The sequence below is a fragment of the Urocitellus parryii genome, chromosome 5 (genome assembly GCF_045843805.1).
Source record: "Urocitellus parryii isolate mUroPar1 chromosome 5, mUroPar1.hap1, whole genome shotgun sequence".
Taxonomy (NCBI): domain Eukaryota; kingdom Metazoa; phylum Chordata; class Mammalia; order Rodentia; family Sciuridae; genus Urocitellus; species Urocitellus parryii.
The window spans coordinates 135,541,964-135,562,411 of NC_135535.1; the positions used below are offsets into that span (position 1 = coordinate 135,541,964).

Below are 20,448 nucleotides of genomic sequence, written 5' to 3' on the forward strand. Positions count from 1 at the left end.
ATTTGGAATGAAAAGGATCCATCACCGGGGAGCACAATGAAATACAGAGGATAATCAGAAACTCTTTGGGAAACTTATACCAGCATTGCAGACCCAAATGCACATCAGAAATTTAAACAGATCCAAATCAAGCAATGAAATTGAAGACACGCTGAACCCTACCAACAAAGGAAAGCCCAGGACCTGATGGAAGCTGAGCCCAGTTCAACCAGTCCTTTTATAAAGAGTTAATGGGAAACCCCCTGAAACCATTCCATGAAAAAGAAATGGAGGGAACCCGCCGGACAGACTCATTCTATGAAGGCCGCATCACCCCGATTCCAAAACCAGACAAAGACCCATCAGGAAACAAAACTTGAGGCCAATCATCCTCATGAAAATAAATGCAGAAGATCTTAGTAAAACATCGGTAATTCACTCACCAAAGCACAGGAAAAAGACAGGACACCACTAGGATCCCATGCGATTCATCTTGGGATGCAATTTGGGCTCCAGAGATGCAAAACAACAGACAATAGGGCAACCACACATTAGGGCAACCACCCATTAGAGCAACCACTGTGGGAAGCACTATGGAGATTCCTCCGAAAACAAGCAATGGAGCCACCCCAGGATCTGGCTGTCCACGCCTCTCTTGTGTTCAGCTGACCATCAGAGACACAAGTGTATCAATGTCTGCAGCCGCATAAACCTTACCAGCAGCGACATGTTGAATGGATGATACAATGAGGCGTATATACACGAACAAGTTTTAGCATTTGTTGAAGAATGAACTTATGCCATTTTCGATGAGAGGAAGGAAGTGGAGAATCCCATGCTCAATTCAATAAGTCATAGGAGAATATGGAGCATTGAAAAGATTCCAATCAAGGCTGAAGGTAAAGCAACCTACTAGGAACAAGGTAGGCATGGATATCCTGAAGTGAAAGCAAAGCCTGGTAGAGCAGAAAAAGATCTTTGGGGGGACACAAGAGTTAGGGTAGTGGAGGGAATGTTGATGACAATTCTCTACAAGCCTGAAATTATATCATGGTGAATTGCAATTCAATGTATATCTATCAAAAACCACTAAATAAATGAATGCATGGTAGGTAGACCAGTAGATTAGAGCCAGTTGAGGGTGCAGGAAAATAAGATGCAGGAACCAGGGTCCGTATGGTGTAAAAAAAAACACGTTTATGAATATGTCCATAGGAACCCAACTATCATGTACATGTTTAATGCAATGCAAAAGCAAAACAAAGGATGGAATTTTGCAAACTGGATATCCATACCAAGAAGAGTGAAACTAGGTCTCTGTGTCTTCTTATGCACAACACCACACAAGAGGGATAACAAACCTAGATATAACAAATGAGAAACATGGCAGCCATTGGAAGGAATACAGGGAAAACACCTCCGAATAGAGGCATCAGATAAGTCTTTAGGAAGAGGAATATTGCACGTGAGAACGTGCTCGCAAGAAGGGGTGAACATGAGTGCATCCAAATTCAATCTGCAGAACAGCAAAGCAAACCATTCACAGGGTGAGGAGAAGGCATATAGCCTAGGAGATGAGTTTTTGCCAGTTTCTCTTGGACCGTGGATTGCCATAATAATATGTACATAAACAGCTAAAGGTACCGAGCTGTGGGAAGACAAACAACCCATTTACCCAATGGCACATGATCACGAAGTACACAAAGGAACATGGATAATCGCTCAGCTCATCAAGGTCGTAACAATCCCAGTCTTCACACATGAGGGACATGCAAATCAAATTTCAACAGCGAGTCCATCTTACCCCATTCGGGAAGGTAATGTTGAGAACACAAATAACACACTCTGATGATCATGTGGAAATAGAAATGCTGCAACATTGTTGGTGAGGATGCTTATTACTACATCCACTATGGGAATCCGAATGGAGCTGACTCCTGAAACTCAAAAGGGCCCAGCTGTACCAATGCCCACTCTTGACTGAAAAACTCTAGTCAGCACTCAAACGATGGTTTATTTGGGCTCATGAAAATCTCTCTTCCAGCTTCCAGTAGCTATTTATTGGCTTTGCTTTCTAGTTCTTTATTCCCCATTCGCAGGCCTGACAGTTCTTGACTCCCACAAAGCACAGTCCTGTCCTTATGCCTCTCCTGGTGAGACACTTATTTTCTTTTGTGGCCCTGAGGTTAGGGGCCCTCTATGTAGGATCATTGTCAACATTATGAGGATATAACAGATGATATAATAGATGAAAACACCAACAAAAAACAGAAGAAGAAATCAAAGATGTGGCCAGGGGACGGGAAACAAGTATTAAAACATGCCTTACTTTGGGGTCAGGTGATGAAGGGGTAGCATCACGCAAGCCCTTCTTCATGGTAGGCACTAAACGGGGGGTGGAAACCACATGTTCTCTTTCAGTCTCAGTAGGACTGTTGTCCAGCAAGGCTCGGTGTTGTCGTTTCCCGAGGTCGATTTTTCCTGTTTTGGGAAGAAGTCAAAGTAAAACACACATGAAACTCTGTGTAACTGTAAGTCAATCAATAGCACATTTGGCACTCTTCAAAGACATTACCATGATTCGTGGATTGCCGGGGATTTTCACACACTTCCTCTTTTTCCTCAGGGGCATTCTGGGAAGGAAAAACACAGGATGCCAGGAATTAGCAAGCACTATAAAGACACTTTCTTCTCGGAAGCACAGAGATAGTTTCCTGAAACACACCACATCTGATGCCACAAAGCAAGGATCAGTTCCTCGGAAACAATTAGGGAGAATGCCTGGCGTTCCATCAGACTTTTATGCAATGAAATCAGAAATCAACAGTAGAAATAAAACACAGGAGCCCCTCACGCCCCCTCGACTGAGTGATCAACGACTGGAGAGCAGAAGACTCGAGAGATGAAATAAACACTACTTCAAGGTTACTGAGAAGAGCCACACAACCTACCCACAACCCAGGGATACTCGGAACGTGGTTCAGAGAAGAAGGTTCAGAGCCCGGATCTTATTCCTTAAGAGAACAGAAAACCTCCCATTACATTTCAAGGCCATGGAAAAAGAAGAAATCAACACTGAAAGCAGCCCTTGATGGCAAATAATTGAAATCAGAACCAAACTTTACGAAATGAAAACAAGGTTCCAACAAAAGCAACAATATACAAACTTGGTTCTTTGAAAGCAAACGTAAATTTGACCAAACTTTATGCACACTATCCAAAGACAGGAGGACAAGACTCAATTTCCTGAAATTTGGAATGAAAAGGATCCATCACCGGGGAGCACAATGAAATACAGAGGATAATCAGAAACTCTTTGGGAAACTTATACCAGCATTGCAGACCCAAATGCACATCAGAAATTTAAACAGATCCAAATCAAGCAATGAAATTGAAGACACGCTGAACCCTACCAACAAAGGAAAGCCCAGGACCTGATGGAAGCTGAGCCCAGTTCAACCAGTCCTTTTATAAAGAGTTAATGGGAAACCCCCTGAAACCATTCCATGAAAAAGAAATGGAGGGAACCCGCCGGACAGACTCATTCTATGAAGGCCGCATCACCCCGATTCCAAAACCAGACAAAGACCCATCAGGAAACAAAACTTGAGGCCAATCATCCTCATGAAAATAAATGCAGAAGATCTTAGTAAAACATCGGTAATTCACTCACCAAAGCACAGGAAAAAGACAGGACACCACTAGGATCCCATGCGATTCATCTTGGGATGCAATTTGGGCTCCAGAGATGCAAAACAACAGACAATAGGGCAACCACACATTAGGGCAACCACCCATTAGAGCAACCACTGTGGGAAGCACTATGGAGATTCCTCCGAAAACAAGCAATGGAGCCACCCCAGGATCTGGCTGTCCACGCCTCTCTTGTGTTCAGCTGACCATCAGAGACACAAGTGTATCAATGTCTGCAGCCGCATAAACCTTACCAGCAGCGACATGTTGAATGGATGATACAATGAGGCGTATATACACGAACAAGTTTTAGCATTTGTTGAAGAATGAACTTATACCATTTTCGATGAGAGGAAGGAAGTGGAGAATCCCATGCTCAATTCAATAAGTCATAGGAGAATATGGAGCATTGAAAAGATTCCAATCAAGGCTGAAGGTAAAGCAACCTACTAGGAACAAGGTAGGCATGGATATCCTGAAGTGAAAGCAAAGCCTGGTAGAGCAGAAAAAGATCTTTGGGGGGACACAAGAGTTAGGGTAATGGAGGGAATGTTGATGACAATTCTCTACAAGCCTGAAATTATATCATGGTGAATTGCAATTCAATGTATATCTATCAAAAACCACTAAATAAATGAATGCATGGTAGGTAGACCAGTAGATTAGAGCCAGATGAGGGTGCAGGGAAATAAGAGGCAGGAACCAGGGTCCGTATGGTGTAAAAAAAAACACGTTTATGAATATGTCCATAGGAACCCAACTATCATGTACATGTTTAATGCAATGCAAAAGCAAAACAAAGGATGGAATTTTGCAAACTGGATATCCATACCAAGAAGAGTGAAACTAGGTCTCTGTGTCTTCTTATGCACAACACCACACAAGAGGGATAACAAACCTAGATATAACAAATGAGAAACATGGCAGCCATTGGAAGGAATACAGGGAAAACACCTCCGAATAGAGGCATCAGATAAGTCTTTAGGAAGAGGAATACTGCACGTGAGAACGTGCTCGCAAGAAGGGGTGAACATGAGTGCATCCAAATTCAATCTGCAGAACAGCAAAGAAAACCATTCACAGGGTGAGGAGAAGGCATATAGCCTAGGAGATGAGTTTTTGCCAGTTTCTCTTGGACCGTGGATTGCCATAATAATATGTACATAAACAGCTAAAGGTACCGAGCTGTGGGAAGACAAACAACCCATTTACCCAATGGCACATGATCACGAAGTACACAAAGGAACATGGATAATCGCTCAGCTCATCAAGGTCGTAACAATCCCAGTCTTCACACATGAGGGACATGCAAATCAAATTTCAACAGCGAGTCCATCTTACCCCATTCGGGAAGGTAATGTTGAGAACACAAATAACACACTCTGATGATCATGTGGAAATAGAAATGCTGCAACATTGTTGGTGAGGATGCTTATTACTACATCCACTATGGGAATCCGAATGGAGCTGACTCCTGAAACTCAAAAGGGCCCAGCTGTACCAATGCCCACTCTTGACTGAAAAACTCTAGTCAGCACTCAAACGATGGTTTATTTGGGCTGATGAAAACCTCTCTTCCAGCTTCCAGTAGCTATTTATTGGCTTTGCTCTCTAGTTCTTTATTCCCCATTCGCAGGCCTGACAGTTCTTGACTCCCACAAAGCACAGTCCTGTCCTTATGCCTCTCCTGGTGAGACACTTATTTTCTTTTGTGGCCCTGAGGTTAGGGGCCCCCTATGTAGGATCATTGTCAACATTATGAGGATATAACAGATGATATAATAGATGAAAACACCAACAAAAAACAGAAGAAGAAATCAAAGATGTGGCCAGGGGACGGGAAACAAGTATTAAAACATGCCTTACTTTGGGGTCAGGTGATGAAGGGGTAGCATCACGCAAGCCCTTCTTCATGGTAGGCACTAAACGGGGGGTGGAAACCACATGTTCTCCTTCAGTCTCAGTAGGACTGTTGTCCAGCAAGGCTTGGTGTTGTCGTTTCCCGAGGTCGATTTTTCCTGTTTTGGGAAGAAGTCAAAGTAAAACACACATGAAACTCTGTGTAACTGTAAGTCAATCAATAGCACATTTGGCACTCTTCAAAGACATTACCATGATTCGTGGATTGCCGGGGATTTTCACACACTTCCTCTTTTTCCTCAGGGGCATTCTGGGAAGGAAAAACACAGGATGCCAGGAATTAGCAAGCACTATAAAGACACTTTCTTCTCGGAAGCACAGAGATAGTTTCCTGAAACACACCACATCTGATGCCACAAAGCAAGGATCAGTTCCTCGGAAACAATTAGGGAGAATGCCTGGCGTTCCATCAGACTTTTATGCAATGAAATCAGAAATCAACAGTAGAAATAAAACACAGGAGCCCCTCGCGCCCCCTCGACTGAGTGATCAACGACTGGAGAGCAGAAGACTCGAGAGATGAAATAAACACTACTTCAAGGTTACTGAGAAGAGCCACACAACCTACCCACAACCCAGGGATACTCGGAACGTGGTTCAGAGAAGAAGGTTCAGAGCCCGGATCTTATTCCTTAAGAGAACAGAAAACCTCCCATTACATTTCAAGGCCATGGAAAAAGAAGAAATCAACACTGAAAGCAGCCCTTGATGGCAAATAATTGAAATCAGAACCAAACTTTACGAAATGAAAACAAGGTTCCAACAAAAGCAACAATATACAAACTTGGTTCTTTGAAAGCAAACGTAAATTTGACCAAACTTTATGCACACTATCCAAAGACAGGAGGACAAGACTCAATTTCCTGAAATTTGGAATGAAAAGGATCCATCACCGGGGAGCACAATGAAATACAGAGGATAATCAGAAACTCTTTGGGAAACTTATACCAGCATTGCAGACCCAAATGCACATCAGAAATTTAAACAGATCCAAATCAAGCAATGAAATTGAAGACACGCTGAACCCTACCAACAAAGGAAAGCCCAGGACCTGATGGAAGCTGAGCCCGGTTCAACCAGTCCTTTTATAAAGAGTTAATGGGAAACCCCCTGAAACCATTCCATGAAAAAGAAATGGAGGGAACCCGCCGGACAGACTCATTCTATGAAGGCCGCATCACCCCGATTCCAAAACCAGACAAAGACCCATCAGGAAACAAAACTTGAGGCCAATCATCCTCATGAAAATAAATGCAGAAGATCTTAGTAAAACATCGGTAATTCACTCACCAAAGCACAGGAAAAAGACAGGACACCACTAGGATCCCATGCGATTCATCTTGGGATGCAATTTGGGCTCCAGAGATGCAAAACAACAGACAATAGGGCAACCACACATTAGGGCAACCACCCATTAGAGCAACCACTGTGGGAAGCACTATGGAGATTCCTCCGAAAACAAGCAATGGAGCCACCCCAGGATCTGGCTGTCCACGCCTCTCTTGTGTTCAGCTGACCATCAGAGACACAAGTGTATCAATGTCTGCAGCCGCATAAACCTTACCAGCAGCGACATGTTGAATGGATGATACAATGAGGCGTATATACACGAACAAGTTTTAGCATTTGTTGAAGAATGAACTTATACCATTTTCGATGAGAGGAAGGAAGTGGAGAATCCCATGCTCAATTCAATAAGTCATAGGAGAATATGGAGCATTGAAAAGATTCCAATCAAGGCTGAAGGTAAAGCAACCTACTAGGAACAAGGTAGGCATGGATATCCTGAAGTGAAAGCAAAGCCTGGTAGAGCAGAAAAAGATCTTTGGGGGGACACAAGAGTTAGGGTAGTGGAGGGAATGTTGATGACAATTCTCTACAAGCCTGAAATTATATCATGGTGAATTGCAATTCAATGTATATCTATCAAAAACCACTAAATAAATGAATGCATGGTAGGTAGACCAGTAGATTAGAGCCAGTTGAGGGTGCAGGGAAATAAGAGGCAGGAACCAGGGTCCGTATGGTGTAAAAAAAAACACGTTTATGAATATGTCCATAGGAACCCAACTATCATGTACATGTTTAATGCAATGCAAAAGCAAAACAAAGGATGGAATTTTGCAAACTGGATATCCATACCAAGAAGAGTGAAACTAGGTCTCTGTGTCTTCTTATGCACAACACCACACAAGAGGGATAACAAACCTAGATATAACAAATGAGAAACATGGCAGCCATTGGAAGGAATACAGGGAAAACACCTCCGAATAGAGGCATCAGATAAGTCTTTAGGAAGAGGAATATTGCACGTGAGAACGTGCTCGCAAGAAGGGGTGAACATGAGTGCATCCAAATTCAATCTGCAGAACAGCAAAGAAAACCACTCACAGGGTGAGGAGAAGGCATATAGCCTAGGAGATGAGTTTTTGCCAGTTTCTCTTGGACCGTGGATTGCCATAATAATATGTACATAAACAGCTAAAGGTACTGAGCTGTGGGAAGACAAACAACCCATTTACCCAATGGCACATGATCACGAAGTACACAAAGGAACATGGATAATCGCTCAGCTCATCAAGGTCGTAACAATCCCAGTCTTCACACATGAGGGACATGCAAATCAAATTTCAACAGCGAGTCCATCTTACCCCATTCGGGAAGGTAATGTTGAGAACACAAATAACACACTCTGATGATCATGTGGAAATAGAAATGCTGCAACATTGTTGGTGAGGATGCTTATTACTACATCCACTATGGGAATCCGAATGGAGCTGACTCCTGAAACTCAAAAGGGCCCAGCTGTACCAATGCCCACTCTTGACTGAAAAACTCTAGTCAGCACTCAAACAATGGTTTATTTGGGCTCATGAAAATCTCTCTTCCAGCTTCCAGTAGCTATTTATTGGCTTTGCTTTCTAGTTCTTTATTCCCCATTCGCAGGCCTGACAGTTCTTGACTCCCACAAAGCACAGTCCTGTCCTTATGCCTCTCCTGGTGAGACACTTATTTTCTTTTGTGGCCCTGAGGTTAGGGGCCCTCTATGTAGGATCATTGTCAACATTATGAGGATATAACAGATGATATAATAGATGAAAACACCAACAAAAAACAGAAGAAGAAATCAAAGATGTGGCCAGGGGACGGGAAACAAGTATTAAAACATGCCTTACTTTGGGGTCAGGTGATGAAGGGGTAGCATCACGCAAGCCCTTCTTCATGATAGGCACTAAACGGGGGGTGGAAACCACATGTTCTCCTTCAGTCTCAGTAGGACTGTTGTCCAGCAAGGCTCGGTGTTGTCGTTTCCCGAGGTCGATTTTTCCTGTTTTGGGAAGAAGTCAAAGTAAAACACACATGAAACTCTGTGTAACTGTAAGTCAATCAATAGCACATTTGGCACTCTTCAAAGACATTACCATGATTCGTGGATTGCCGGGGATTTTCACACACTTCCTCTTTTTCCTCAGGGGCATTCTGGGAAGGAAAAACACAGGATGCCAGGAATTAGCAAGCACTATAAAGACACTTTCTTCTCGGAAGCACAGAGATAGTTTCCTGAAACACACCACATCTGATGCCACAAAGCAAGGATCAGTTCCTCGGAAACAATTAGGGAGAATGCCTGGCGTTCCATCAGACTTTTATGCAATGAAATCAGAAATCAACAGTAGAAATAAAACACAGGAGCCCCTCACGCCCCCTCGACTGAGTGATCAACGACTGGAGAGCAGAAGACTCGAGAGATGAAATAAACACTACTTCAAGGTTACTGAGAAGAGCCACACAACCTACCCACAACCCAGGGATACTCGGAACGTGGTTCAGAGAAGAAGGTTCAGAGCCCGGATCTTATTCCTTAAGAGAACAGAAAACCTCCCATTACATTTCAAGGCCATGGAAAAAGAAGAAATCAACACTGAAAGCAGCCCTTGATGGCAAATAATTGAAATCAGAACCAAACTTTACGAAATGAAAACAAGGTTCCAACAAAAGCAACAATATACAAACTTGGTTCTTTGAAAGCAAACGTAAATTTGACCAAACTTTATGCACACTATCCAAAGACAGGAGGACAAGACTCAATTTCCTGAAATTTGGAATGAAAAGGATCCATCACCGGGGAGCACAATGAAATACAGAGGATAATCAGAAACTCTTTGGGAAACTTATACCAGCATTGCAGACCCAAATGCACATCAGAAATTTAAACAGATCCAAATCAAGCAATGAAATTGAAGACACGCTGAACCCTACCAACAAAGGAAAGCCCAGGACCTGATGGAAGCTGAGCCCAGTTCAACCAGTCCTTTTATAAAGAGTTAATGGGAAACCCCCTGAAACCATTCCATGAAAAAGAAATGGAGGGAACCCGCCGGACAGACTCATTCTATGAAGGCCGCATCACCCCGATTCCAAAACCAGACAAAGACCCATCAGGAAACAAAACTTGAGGCCAATCATCCTCATGAAAATAAATGCAGAAGATCTTAGTAAAACATCGGTAATTCACTCACCAAAGCACAGGAAAAAGACAGGACACCACTAGGATCCCATGCGATTCATCTTGGGATGCAATTTGGGCTCCAGAGATGCAAAACAACAGACAATAGGGCAACCACACATTAGGGCAACCACCCATTAGAGCAACCACTGTGGGAAGCACTATGGAGATTCCTCCGAAAACAAGCAATGGAGCCACCCCAGGATCTGGCTGTCCACGCCTCTCTTGTGTTCAGCTGACCATCAGAGACACAAGTGTATCAATGTCTGCAGCCGCATAAACCTTACCAGCAGCGACATGTTGAATGGATGATACAATGAGGCGTATATACACGAACAAGTTTTAGCATTTGTTGAAGAATGAACTTATACCATTTTCGATGAGAGGAAGGAAGTGGAGAATCCCATGCTCAATTCAATAAGTCATAGGAGAATATGGAGCATTGAAAAGATTCCAATCAAGGCTGAAGGTAAAGCAACCTACTAGGAACAAGGTAGGCATGGATATCCTGAAGTGAAAGCAAAGCCTGGTAGAGCAGAAAAAGATCTTTGGGGGGACACAAGAGTTAGGGTAGTGGAGGGAATGTTGATGACAATTCTCTACAAGCCTGAAATTATATCATGGTGAATTGCAATTCAATGTATATCTATCAAAAACCACTAAATAAATGAATGCATGGTAGGTAGACCAGTAGATTAGAGCCAGATGAGGGTGCAGGGAAATAAGAGGCAGGAACCAGGGTCCGTATGGTGTAAAAAAAAACACGTTTATGAATATGTCCATAGGAACCCAACTATCATGTACATGTTTAATGCAATGCAAAAGCAAAACAAAGGATGGAATTTTGCAAACTGGATATCCATACCAAGAAGAGTGAAACTAGGTCTCTGTGTCTTCTTATGCACAACACCACACAAGAGGGATAACAAACCTAGATATAACAAATGAGAAACATGGCAGCCATTGGAAGGAATACAGGGAAAACACCTCCGAATAGAGGCATCAGATAAGTCTTTAGGAAGAGGAATATTGCACGTGAGAACGTGCTCGCAAGAAGGGGTGAACATGAGTGCATCCAAATTCAATCTGCAGAACAGCAAAGAAAACCATTCACAGGGTGAGGAGAAGGCATATAGCCTAGGAGATGAGTTTTTGCCAGTTTCTCTTGGACCGTGGATTGCCATAATAATATGTACATAAACAGCTAAAGGTACTGAGCTGTGGGAAGACAAACAACCCATTTACCCAATGGCACATGATCACGAAGTACACAAAGGAACATGGATAATCGCTCAGCTCATCAAGGTCGTAACAATCCCAGTCTTCACACATGAGGGACATGCAAATCAAATTTCAACAGCGAGTCCATCTTACCCCATTCGGGAAGGTAATGTTGAGAACACAAATAACACACTCTGATGATCATGTGGAAATAGAAATGCTGCAACATTGTTGGTGAGGATGCTTATTACTACATCCACTATGGGAATCCGAATGGAGCTGACTCCTGAAACTCAAAAGGGCCCAGCTGTACCAATGCCCACTCTTGACTGAAAAACTCTAGTCAGCACTCAAACGATGGTTTATTTGGGCTCATGAAAATCTCTCTTCCAGCTTCCAGTAGCTATTTATTGGCTTTGCTTTCTAGTTCTTTATTCCCCATTCGCAGGCCTGACAGTTCTTGACTCCCACAAAGCACAGTCCTGTCCTTATGCCTCTCCTGGTGAGACACTTATTTTCTTTTGTGGCCCTGAGGTTAGGGGCCCTCTATGTAGGATCATTGTCAACATTATGAGGATATAACAGATGATATAATAGATGAAAACACCAACAAAAAACAGAAGAAGAAATCAAAGATGTGGCCAGGGGACGGGAAACAAGTATTAAAACATGCCTTACTTTGGGGTCAGGTGATGAAGGGGTAGCATCACGCAAGCCCTTCTTCATGGTAGGCACTAAACGGGGGGTGGAAACCACATGTTCTCCTTCAGTCTCAGTAGGACTGTTGTCCAGCAAGGCTCGGTGTTGTCGTTTCCCGAGGTCGATTTTTCCTGTTTTGGGAAGAAGTCAAAGTAAAACACACATGAAACTCTGTGTAACTGTAAGTCAATCAATAGCACATTTGGCACTCTTCAAAGACATTACCATGATTCGTGGATTGCCGGGGATTTTCACACACTTCCTCTTTTTCCTCAGGGGCATTCTGGGAAGGAAAAACACAGGATGCCAGGAATTAGCAAGCACTATAAAGACACTTTCTTCTCGGAAGCACAGAGATAGTTTCCTGAAACACACCACATCTGATGCCACAAAGCAAGGATCAGTTCCTCGGAAACAATTAGGGAGAATGCCTGGCGTTCCATCAGACTTTTATGCAATGAAATCAGAAATCAACAGTAGAAATAAAACACAGGAGCCCCTCACGCCCCCTCGACTGAGTGATCAACGACTGGAGAGCAGAAGACTCGAGAGATGAAATAAACACTACTTCAAGGTTACTGAGAAGAGCCACACAACCTACCCACAACCCAGGGATACTCGGAACGTGGTTCAGAGAAGAAGGTTCAGAGCCCGGATCTTATTCCTTAAGAGAACAGAAAACCTCCCATTACATTTCAAGGCCATGGAAAAAGAAGAAATCAACACTGAAAGCAGCCCTTGATGGCAAATAATTGAAATCAGAACCAAACTTTACGAAATGAAAACAAGGTTCCAACAAAAGCAACAATATACAAACTTGGTTCTTTGAAAGCAAACGTAAATTTGACCAAACTTTATGCACACTATCCAAAGACAGGAGGACAAGACTCAATTTCCTGAAATTTGGAATGAAAAGGATCCATCACCGGGGAGCACAATGAAATACAGAGGATAATCAGAAACTCTTTGGGAAACTTATACCAGCATTGCAGACCCAAATGCACATCAGAAATTTAAACAGATCCAAATCAAGCAATGAAATTGAAGACACGCTGAACCCTACCAACAAAGGAAAGCCCAGGACCTGATGGAAGCTGAGCCCAGTTCAACCAGTCCTTTTATAAAGAGTTAATGGGAAACCCCCTGAAACCATTCCATGAAAAAGAAATGGAGGGAACCCGCCGGACAGACTCATTCTATGAAGGCCGCATCACCCCGATTCCAAAACCAGACAAAGACCCATCAGGAAACAAAACTTGAGGCCAATCATCCTCATGAAAATAAATGCAGAAGATCTTAGTAAAACATCGGTAATTCACTCACCAAAGCACAGGAAAAAGACAGGACACCACTAGGATCCCATGCGATTCATCTTGGGATGCAATTTGGGCTCCAGAGATGCAAAACAACAGACAATAGGGCAACCACACATTAGGGCAACCACCCATTAGAGCAACCACTGTGGGAAGCACTATGGAGATTCCTCCGAAAACAAGCAATGGAGCCACCCCAGGATCTGGCTGTCCACGCCTCTCTTGTGTTCAGCTGACCATCAGAGACACAAGTGTATCAATGTCTGCAGCCGCATAAACCTTACCAGCAGCGACATGTTGAATGGATGATACAATGAGGCGTATATACACGAACAAGTTTTAGCATTTGTTGAAGAATGAACTTATACCATTTTCGATGAGAGGAAGGAAGTGGAGAATCCCATGCTCAATTCAATAAGTCATAGGAGAATATGGAGCATTGAAAAGATTCCAATCAAGGCTGAAGGTAAAGCAACCTACTAGGAACAAGGTAGGCATGGATATCCTGAAGTGAAAGCAAAGCCTGGTAGAGCAGAAAAAGATCTTTGGGGGGACACAAGAGTTAGGGTAGTGGAGGGAATGTTGATGACAATTCTCTACAAGCCTGAAATTATATCATGGTGAATTGCAATTCAATGTATATCTATCAAAAACCACTAAATAAATGAATGCATGGTAGGTAGACCAGTAGATTAGAGCCAGTTGAGGGTGCAGGGAAATAAGAGGCAGGAACCAGGGTCCGTATGGTGTAAAAAAAAACACGTTTATGAATATGTCCATAGGAACCCAACTATCATGTACATGTTTAATGCAATGCAAAAGCAAAACAAAGGATGGAATTTTGCAAACTGGATATCCATACCAAGAAGAGTGAAACTAGGTCTCTGTGTCTTCTTATGCACAACACCACACAAGAGGGATAACAAACCTAGATATAACAAATGAGAAACATGGCAGCCATTGGAAGGAATACAGGGAAAACACCTCCGAATAGAGGCATCAGATAAGTCTTTAGGAAGAGGAATATTGCACGTGAGAACGTGCTCGCAAGAAGGGGTGAACATGAGTGCATCCAAATTCAATCTGCAGAACAGCAAAGAAAATCATTCACAGGGTGAGGAGAAGGCATATAGCCTAGGAGATGAGTTTTTGCCAGTTTCTCTTGGACCGTGGATTGCCATAATAATATGTACATAAACAGCTAAAGGTACTGAGCTGTGGGAAGACAAACAACCCATTTACCCAATGGCACATGATCACGAAGTACACAAAGGAACATGGATAATCGCTCAGCTCATCAAGGTCGTAACAATCCCAGTCTTCACACATGAGGGACATGCAAATCAAATTTCAACAGCGAGTCCATCTTACCCCATTCGGGAAGGTAATGTTGAGAACACAAATAACACACTCTGATGATCATGTGGAAATAGAAATGCTGCAACATTGTTGGTGAGGATGCTTATTACTACATCCACTATGGGAATCCGAATGGAGCTGACTCCTGAAACTCAAAAGGGCCCAGCTGTACCAATGCCCACTCTTGACTGAAAAACTCTAGTCAGCACTCAAACGATGGTTTATTTGGGCTCATGAAAATCTCTCTTCCAGCTTCCAGTAGCTATTTATTGGCTTTGCTTTCTAGTTCTTTATTCCCCATTCACAGGCCTGACAGTTCTTGACTCCCACAAAGCACAGTCCTGTCCTTATGCCTCTCCTGGTGAGACACTTATTTTCTTTTGTGGCCCTGAGGTTAGGGGCCCTCTATGTAGGATCATTGTCAACATTATGAGGATATAACAGATGATATAATAGATGAAAACACCAACAAAAAACAGAAGAAGAAATCAAAGATGTGGCCAGGGGACGGGAAACAAGTATTAAAACATGCCTTACTTTGGGGTCAGGTGATGAAGGGGTAGCATCACGCAAGCCCTTCTTCATGGTAGGCACTAAACGGGGGGTGGAAACCACATGTTCTCCTTCAGTCTCAGTAGGACTGTTGTCCAGCAAGGCTCGGTGTTGTCGTTTCCCGAGGTCGATTTTTCCTGTTTTGGGAAGAAGTCAAAGTAAAACACACATGAAACTCTGTGTAACTGTAAGTCAATCAATAGCACATTTGGCACTCTTCAAAGACATTACCATGATTCGTGGATTGCCGGGGATTTTCACACACTTCCTCTTTTTCCTCAGGGGCATTCTGGGAAGGAAAAACACAGGATGCCAGGAATTAGCAAGCACTATAAAGACACTTTCTTCTCGGAAGCACAGAGATAGTTTCCTGAAACACACCACATCTGATGCCACAAAGCAAGGATCAGTTCCTCGGAAACAATTAGGGAGAATGCCTGGCGTTCCATCAGACTTTTATGCAATGAAATCAGAAATCAACAGTAGAAATAAAACACAGGAGCCCCTCACGCCCCCTCGACTGAGTGATCAACGACTGGAGAGCAGAAGACTCGAGAGATGAAATAAACACTACTTCAAGGTTACTGAGAAGAGCCACACAACCTACCCACAACCCAGGGATACTCGGAACGTGGTTCAGAGAAGAAGGTTCAGAGCCCGGATCTTATTCCTTAAGAGAACAGAAAACCTCCCATTACATTTCAAGGCCATGGAAAAAGAAGAAATCAACACTGAAAGCAGCCCTTGATGGCAAATAATTGAAATCAGAACCAAACTTTACGAAATGAAAACAAGGTTCCAACAAAAGCAACAATATACAAACTTGGTTCTTTGAAAGCAAACGTAAATTTGACCAAACTTTATGCACACTATCCAAAGACAGGAGGACAAGACTCAATTTCCTGAAATTTGGAATGAAAAGGATCCATCACCGGGGAGCACAATGAAATACAGAGGATAATCAGAAACTCTTTGGGAAACTTATACCAGCATTGCAGACCCAAATGCACATCAGAAATTTAAACAGATCCAAATCAAGCAATGAAATTGAAGACACGCTGAACCCTACCAACAAAGGAAAGCCCAGGACCTGATGGAAGCTGAGCCCAGTTCAACCAGTCCTTTTATAAAGAGTTAATGGGAAACCCCCTGAAACCATTCCATGAAAAAGAAATGGAGGGAACCCGCCGGACAGACTCATTCTATGAAGGCCGCATCACCCCGATTCCAAAACCAGACAAAGACCCATCAGGAAACAAAACTTGAGGCCAATCATCCTCATGAAAATAAATGCAGAAGATCTTAGTAAAACATCGGTAATTCACTCACCAAAGCACAGGAAAAAGACAGGACACCACTAGGATCCCATGCGATTCATCTTGGGATGCAATTTGGGCTCCAGAGATGCAAAACAACAGACAATAGGGCAACCACACATTAGGGCAACCACCCATTAGAGCAACCACTGTGGGAAGCACTATGGAGATTCCTCCGAAAACAAGCAATGGAGCCACCCCAGGATCTGGCTGTCCACGCCTCTCTTGTGTTCAGCTGACCATCAGAGACACAAGTGTATCAAAGTCTGCAGCCGCATAAACCTTACCAGCAGCGACATGTTGAATGGATGATACAATGAGGCGTATATACACGAACAAGTTTTAGCATTTGTTGAAGAATGAACTTATACCATTTTCGATGAGAGGAAGGAAGTGGAGAATCCCATGCTCAATTCAATAAGTCATAGGAGAATATGGAGCATTGAAAAGATTCCAATCAAGGCTGAAGGTAAAGCAACCTACTAGGAACAAGGTAGGCATGGATATCCTGAAGTGAAAGCAAAGCCTGGTAGAGCAGAAAAAGATCTTTGGGGGGACACAAGAGTTAGGGTAGTGGAGGGAATGTTGATGACAATTCTCTACAAGCCTGAAATTATATCATGGTGAATTGCAATTCAATGTATATCTATCAAAAACCACTAAATAAATGAATGCATGGTAGGTAGACCAGTAGATTAGAGCCAGTTGAGGGTGCAGGGAAATAAGAGGCAGGAACCAGGGTCCGTATGGTGTAAAAAAAAACACGTTTATGAATATGTCCATAGGAACCCAACTATCATGTACATGTTTAATGCAATGCAAAAGCAAAACAAAGGATGGAATTTTGCAAACTGGATATCCATACCAAGAAGAGTGAAACTAGGTCTCTGTGTCTTCTTATGCACAACACCACACAAGAGGGATAACAAACCTAGATATAACAAATGAGAAACATGGCAGCCATTGGAAGGAATACAGGGAAAACACCTCCGAATAGAGGCATCAGATAAGTCTTTAGGAAGAGGAATATTGCACGTGAGAACGTGCTCGCAAGAAGGGGTGAACATGAGTGCATCCAAATTCAATCTGCAGAACAGCAAAGAAAACCACTCACAGGGTGAGGAGAAGGCATATAGCCTAGGAGATGAGTTTTTGCCAGTTTCTCTTGGACCGTGGATTGCCATAATAATATGTACATAAACAGCTAAAGGTACTGAGCTGTGGGAAGACAAACAACCCATTTACCCAATGGCACATGATCACGAAGTACACAAAGGAACATGGATAATCGCTCAGCTCATCAAGGTCGTAACAATCCCAGTCTTCACACATGAGGGACATGCAAATCAAATTTCAACAGCGAGTCCATCTTACCCCATTCGGGAAGGTAATGTTGAGAACACAAATAACACACTCTGATGATCATGTGGAAATAGAAATGCTGCAACATTGTTGGTGAGGATGCTTATTACTACATCCACTATGGGAATCCGAATGGAGCTGACTCCTGAAACTCAAAAGGGCCCAGCTGTACCAATGCCCACTCTTGACTGAAAAACTCTAGTCAGCACTCAAACAATGGTTTATTTGGGCTCATGAAAATCTCTCTTCCAGCTTCCAGTAGCTATTTATTGGCTTTGCTTTCTAGTTCTTTATTCCCCATTCGCAGGCCTGACAGTTCTTGACTCCCACAAAGCACAGTCCTGTCCTTATGCCTCTCCTGGTGAGACACTTATTTTCTTTTGTGGCCCTGAGGTTAGGGGCCCTCTATGTAGGATCGTTGTCAACATTATGAGGATATAACAGATGATATAATAGATGAAAACACCAACAAAAAACAGAAGAAGAAATCAAAGATGTGGCCAGGGGACGGGAAACAAGTATTAAAACATGCCTTACTTTGGGGTCAGGTGATGAAGGGGTAGCATCACGCAAGCCCTTCTTCATGGTAGGCACTAAACGGGGGGTGGAAACCACATGTTCTCCTTCAGTCTCAGTAGGACTGTTGTCCAGCAAGGCTCGGTGTTGTCGTTTCCCGAGGTCGATTTTTCCTGTTTTGGGAAGAAGTCAAAGTAAAACACACATGAAACTCTGTGTAACTGTAAGTCAATCAATAGCACATTTGGCACTCTTCAAAGACATTACCATGATTCGTGGATTGCCGGGGATTTTCACACACTTCCTCTTTTTCCTCAGGGGCATTCTGGGAAGGAAAAACACAGGATGCCAGGAATTAGCAAGCACTATAAAGACACTTTCTTCTCGGAAGCACAGAGATAGTTTCCTGAAACACACCACATCTGATGCCACAAAGCAAGGATCAGTTCCTCGGAAACAATTAGGGAGAATGCCTGGCGTTCCATCAGACTTTTATGCAATGAAATCAGAAATCAACAGTAGAAATAAAACACAGGAGCCCCTCACGCCCCCTCGACTGAGTGATCAACGACTGGAGAGCAGAAGACTCGAGAGATGAAATAAACACTACTTCAAGGTTACTGAGAAGAGCCACACAACCTACCCACAACCCAGGGATACTCGGAACGTGGTTCAGAGAAGAAGGTTCAGAGCCCGGATCTTATTCCTTAAGAGAACAGAAAACCTCCCATTACATTTCAAGGCCATGGAAAAAGAAGAAATCAACACTGAAAGCAGCCCTTGATGGCAAATAATTGAAATCAGAACCAAACTTTACGAAATGAAAACAAGGTTCCAACAAAAGCAACAATATACAAACTTGGTTCTTTGAAAGCAAACGTAAATTTGACCAAACTTTATGCACACTATCCAAAGACAGGAGGACAAGACTCAATTTCCTGAAATTTGGAATGAAAAGGATCCATCACCGGGGAGCACAATGAAATACAGAGGATAATCAGAAACTCTTTGGGAAACTTATACCAGCATTGCAGACCCAAATGCACATCAGAAATTTAAACAGATCCAAATCAAGCAATGAAATTGAAGACACGCTGAACCCTACCAACAAAGGAAAGCCCAGGACCTGATGGAAGCTGAGCCCAGTTCAACCAGTCCTTTTATAAAGAGTTAATGGGAAACCCCCTGAAACCATTCCATGAAAAAGAAATGGAGGGAACCCGCCGGACAGACTCATTCTATGAAGGCCGCATCACCCCGATTCCAAAACCAGACAAAGACCCATCAGGAAACAAAACTTGAGGCCAATCATCCTCATGAAAATAAATGCAGAAGATCTTAGTAAAACATCGGTAATTCACTCACCAAAGCACAGGAAAAAGACAGGACACCACTAGGATCCCATGCGATTCATCTTGGGATGCAATTTGGGCTCCAGAGATGCAAAACAACAGACAATAGGGCAACCACACATTAGGGCAACCACCCATTAGAGCAACCACTGTGGGAAGCACTATGGAGATTCCTCCGAAAACAAGCAATGGAGCCACCCCAGGATCTGGCTGTCCACGCCTCTCTTGTGTTCAGCTGACCATCAGAGACACAAGTGTATCAATGTCTGCAGCCGCATAAACCTTACCAGCAGCGACATGTTGAATGGATGATACAATGAGGCGTATATACACGAACAAGTTTTAGCATTTGTTGAAGAATGAACTTATACCATTTTCGATGAGAGGAAGGAAGTGGAGAATCCCATGCTCAATTCAATAAGTCATAGGAGAATATGGAGCATTGAAAAGATTCCAATCAAGGCTGAAGGTAAAGCAACCTACTAGGAACAAGGTAGGCATGGATATCCTGAAGTGAAAGCAAAGCCTGGTAGAGCAGAAAAAGATCTTTGGGGGGACACAAGAGTTAGGGTAGTGGAGGGAATGTTGATGACAATTCTCTACAAGCCTGAAATTATATCATGGTGAATTGCAATTCAATGTATATCTATCAAAAACCA

General features: G+C 43.0%; 1 protein-coding gene across 1 annotated transcript in view; it reads right to left on the minus strand.

Moving 5' to 3' along the window:
- The window catches only part of LOC144255063 (ankyrin repeat domain-containing protein 62-like), a 183,219-nt gene that overhangs the window by 55,492 nt on the left and 107,279 nt on the right, over positions 1-20,448 (minus strand). The window contains exon 5 of the mRNA XM_077799098.1: positions 2,309-2,460. Within this exon, the coding sequence (XP_077655224.1) occupies positions 2,309-2,460 (152 nt within the window). The remainder of the gene's footprint in view (positions 1-2,308; positions 2,461-20,448) is intronic.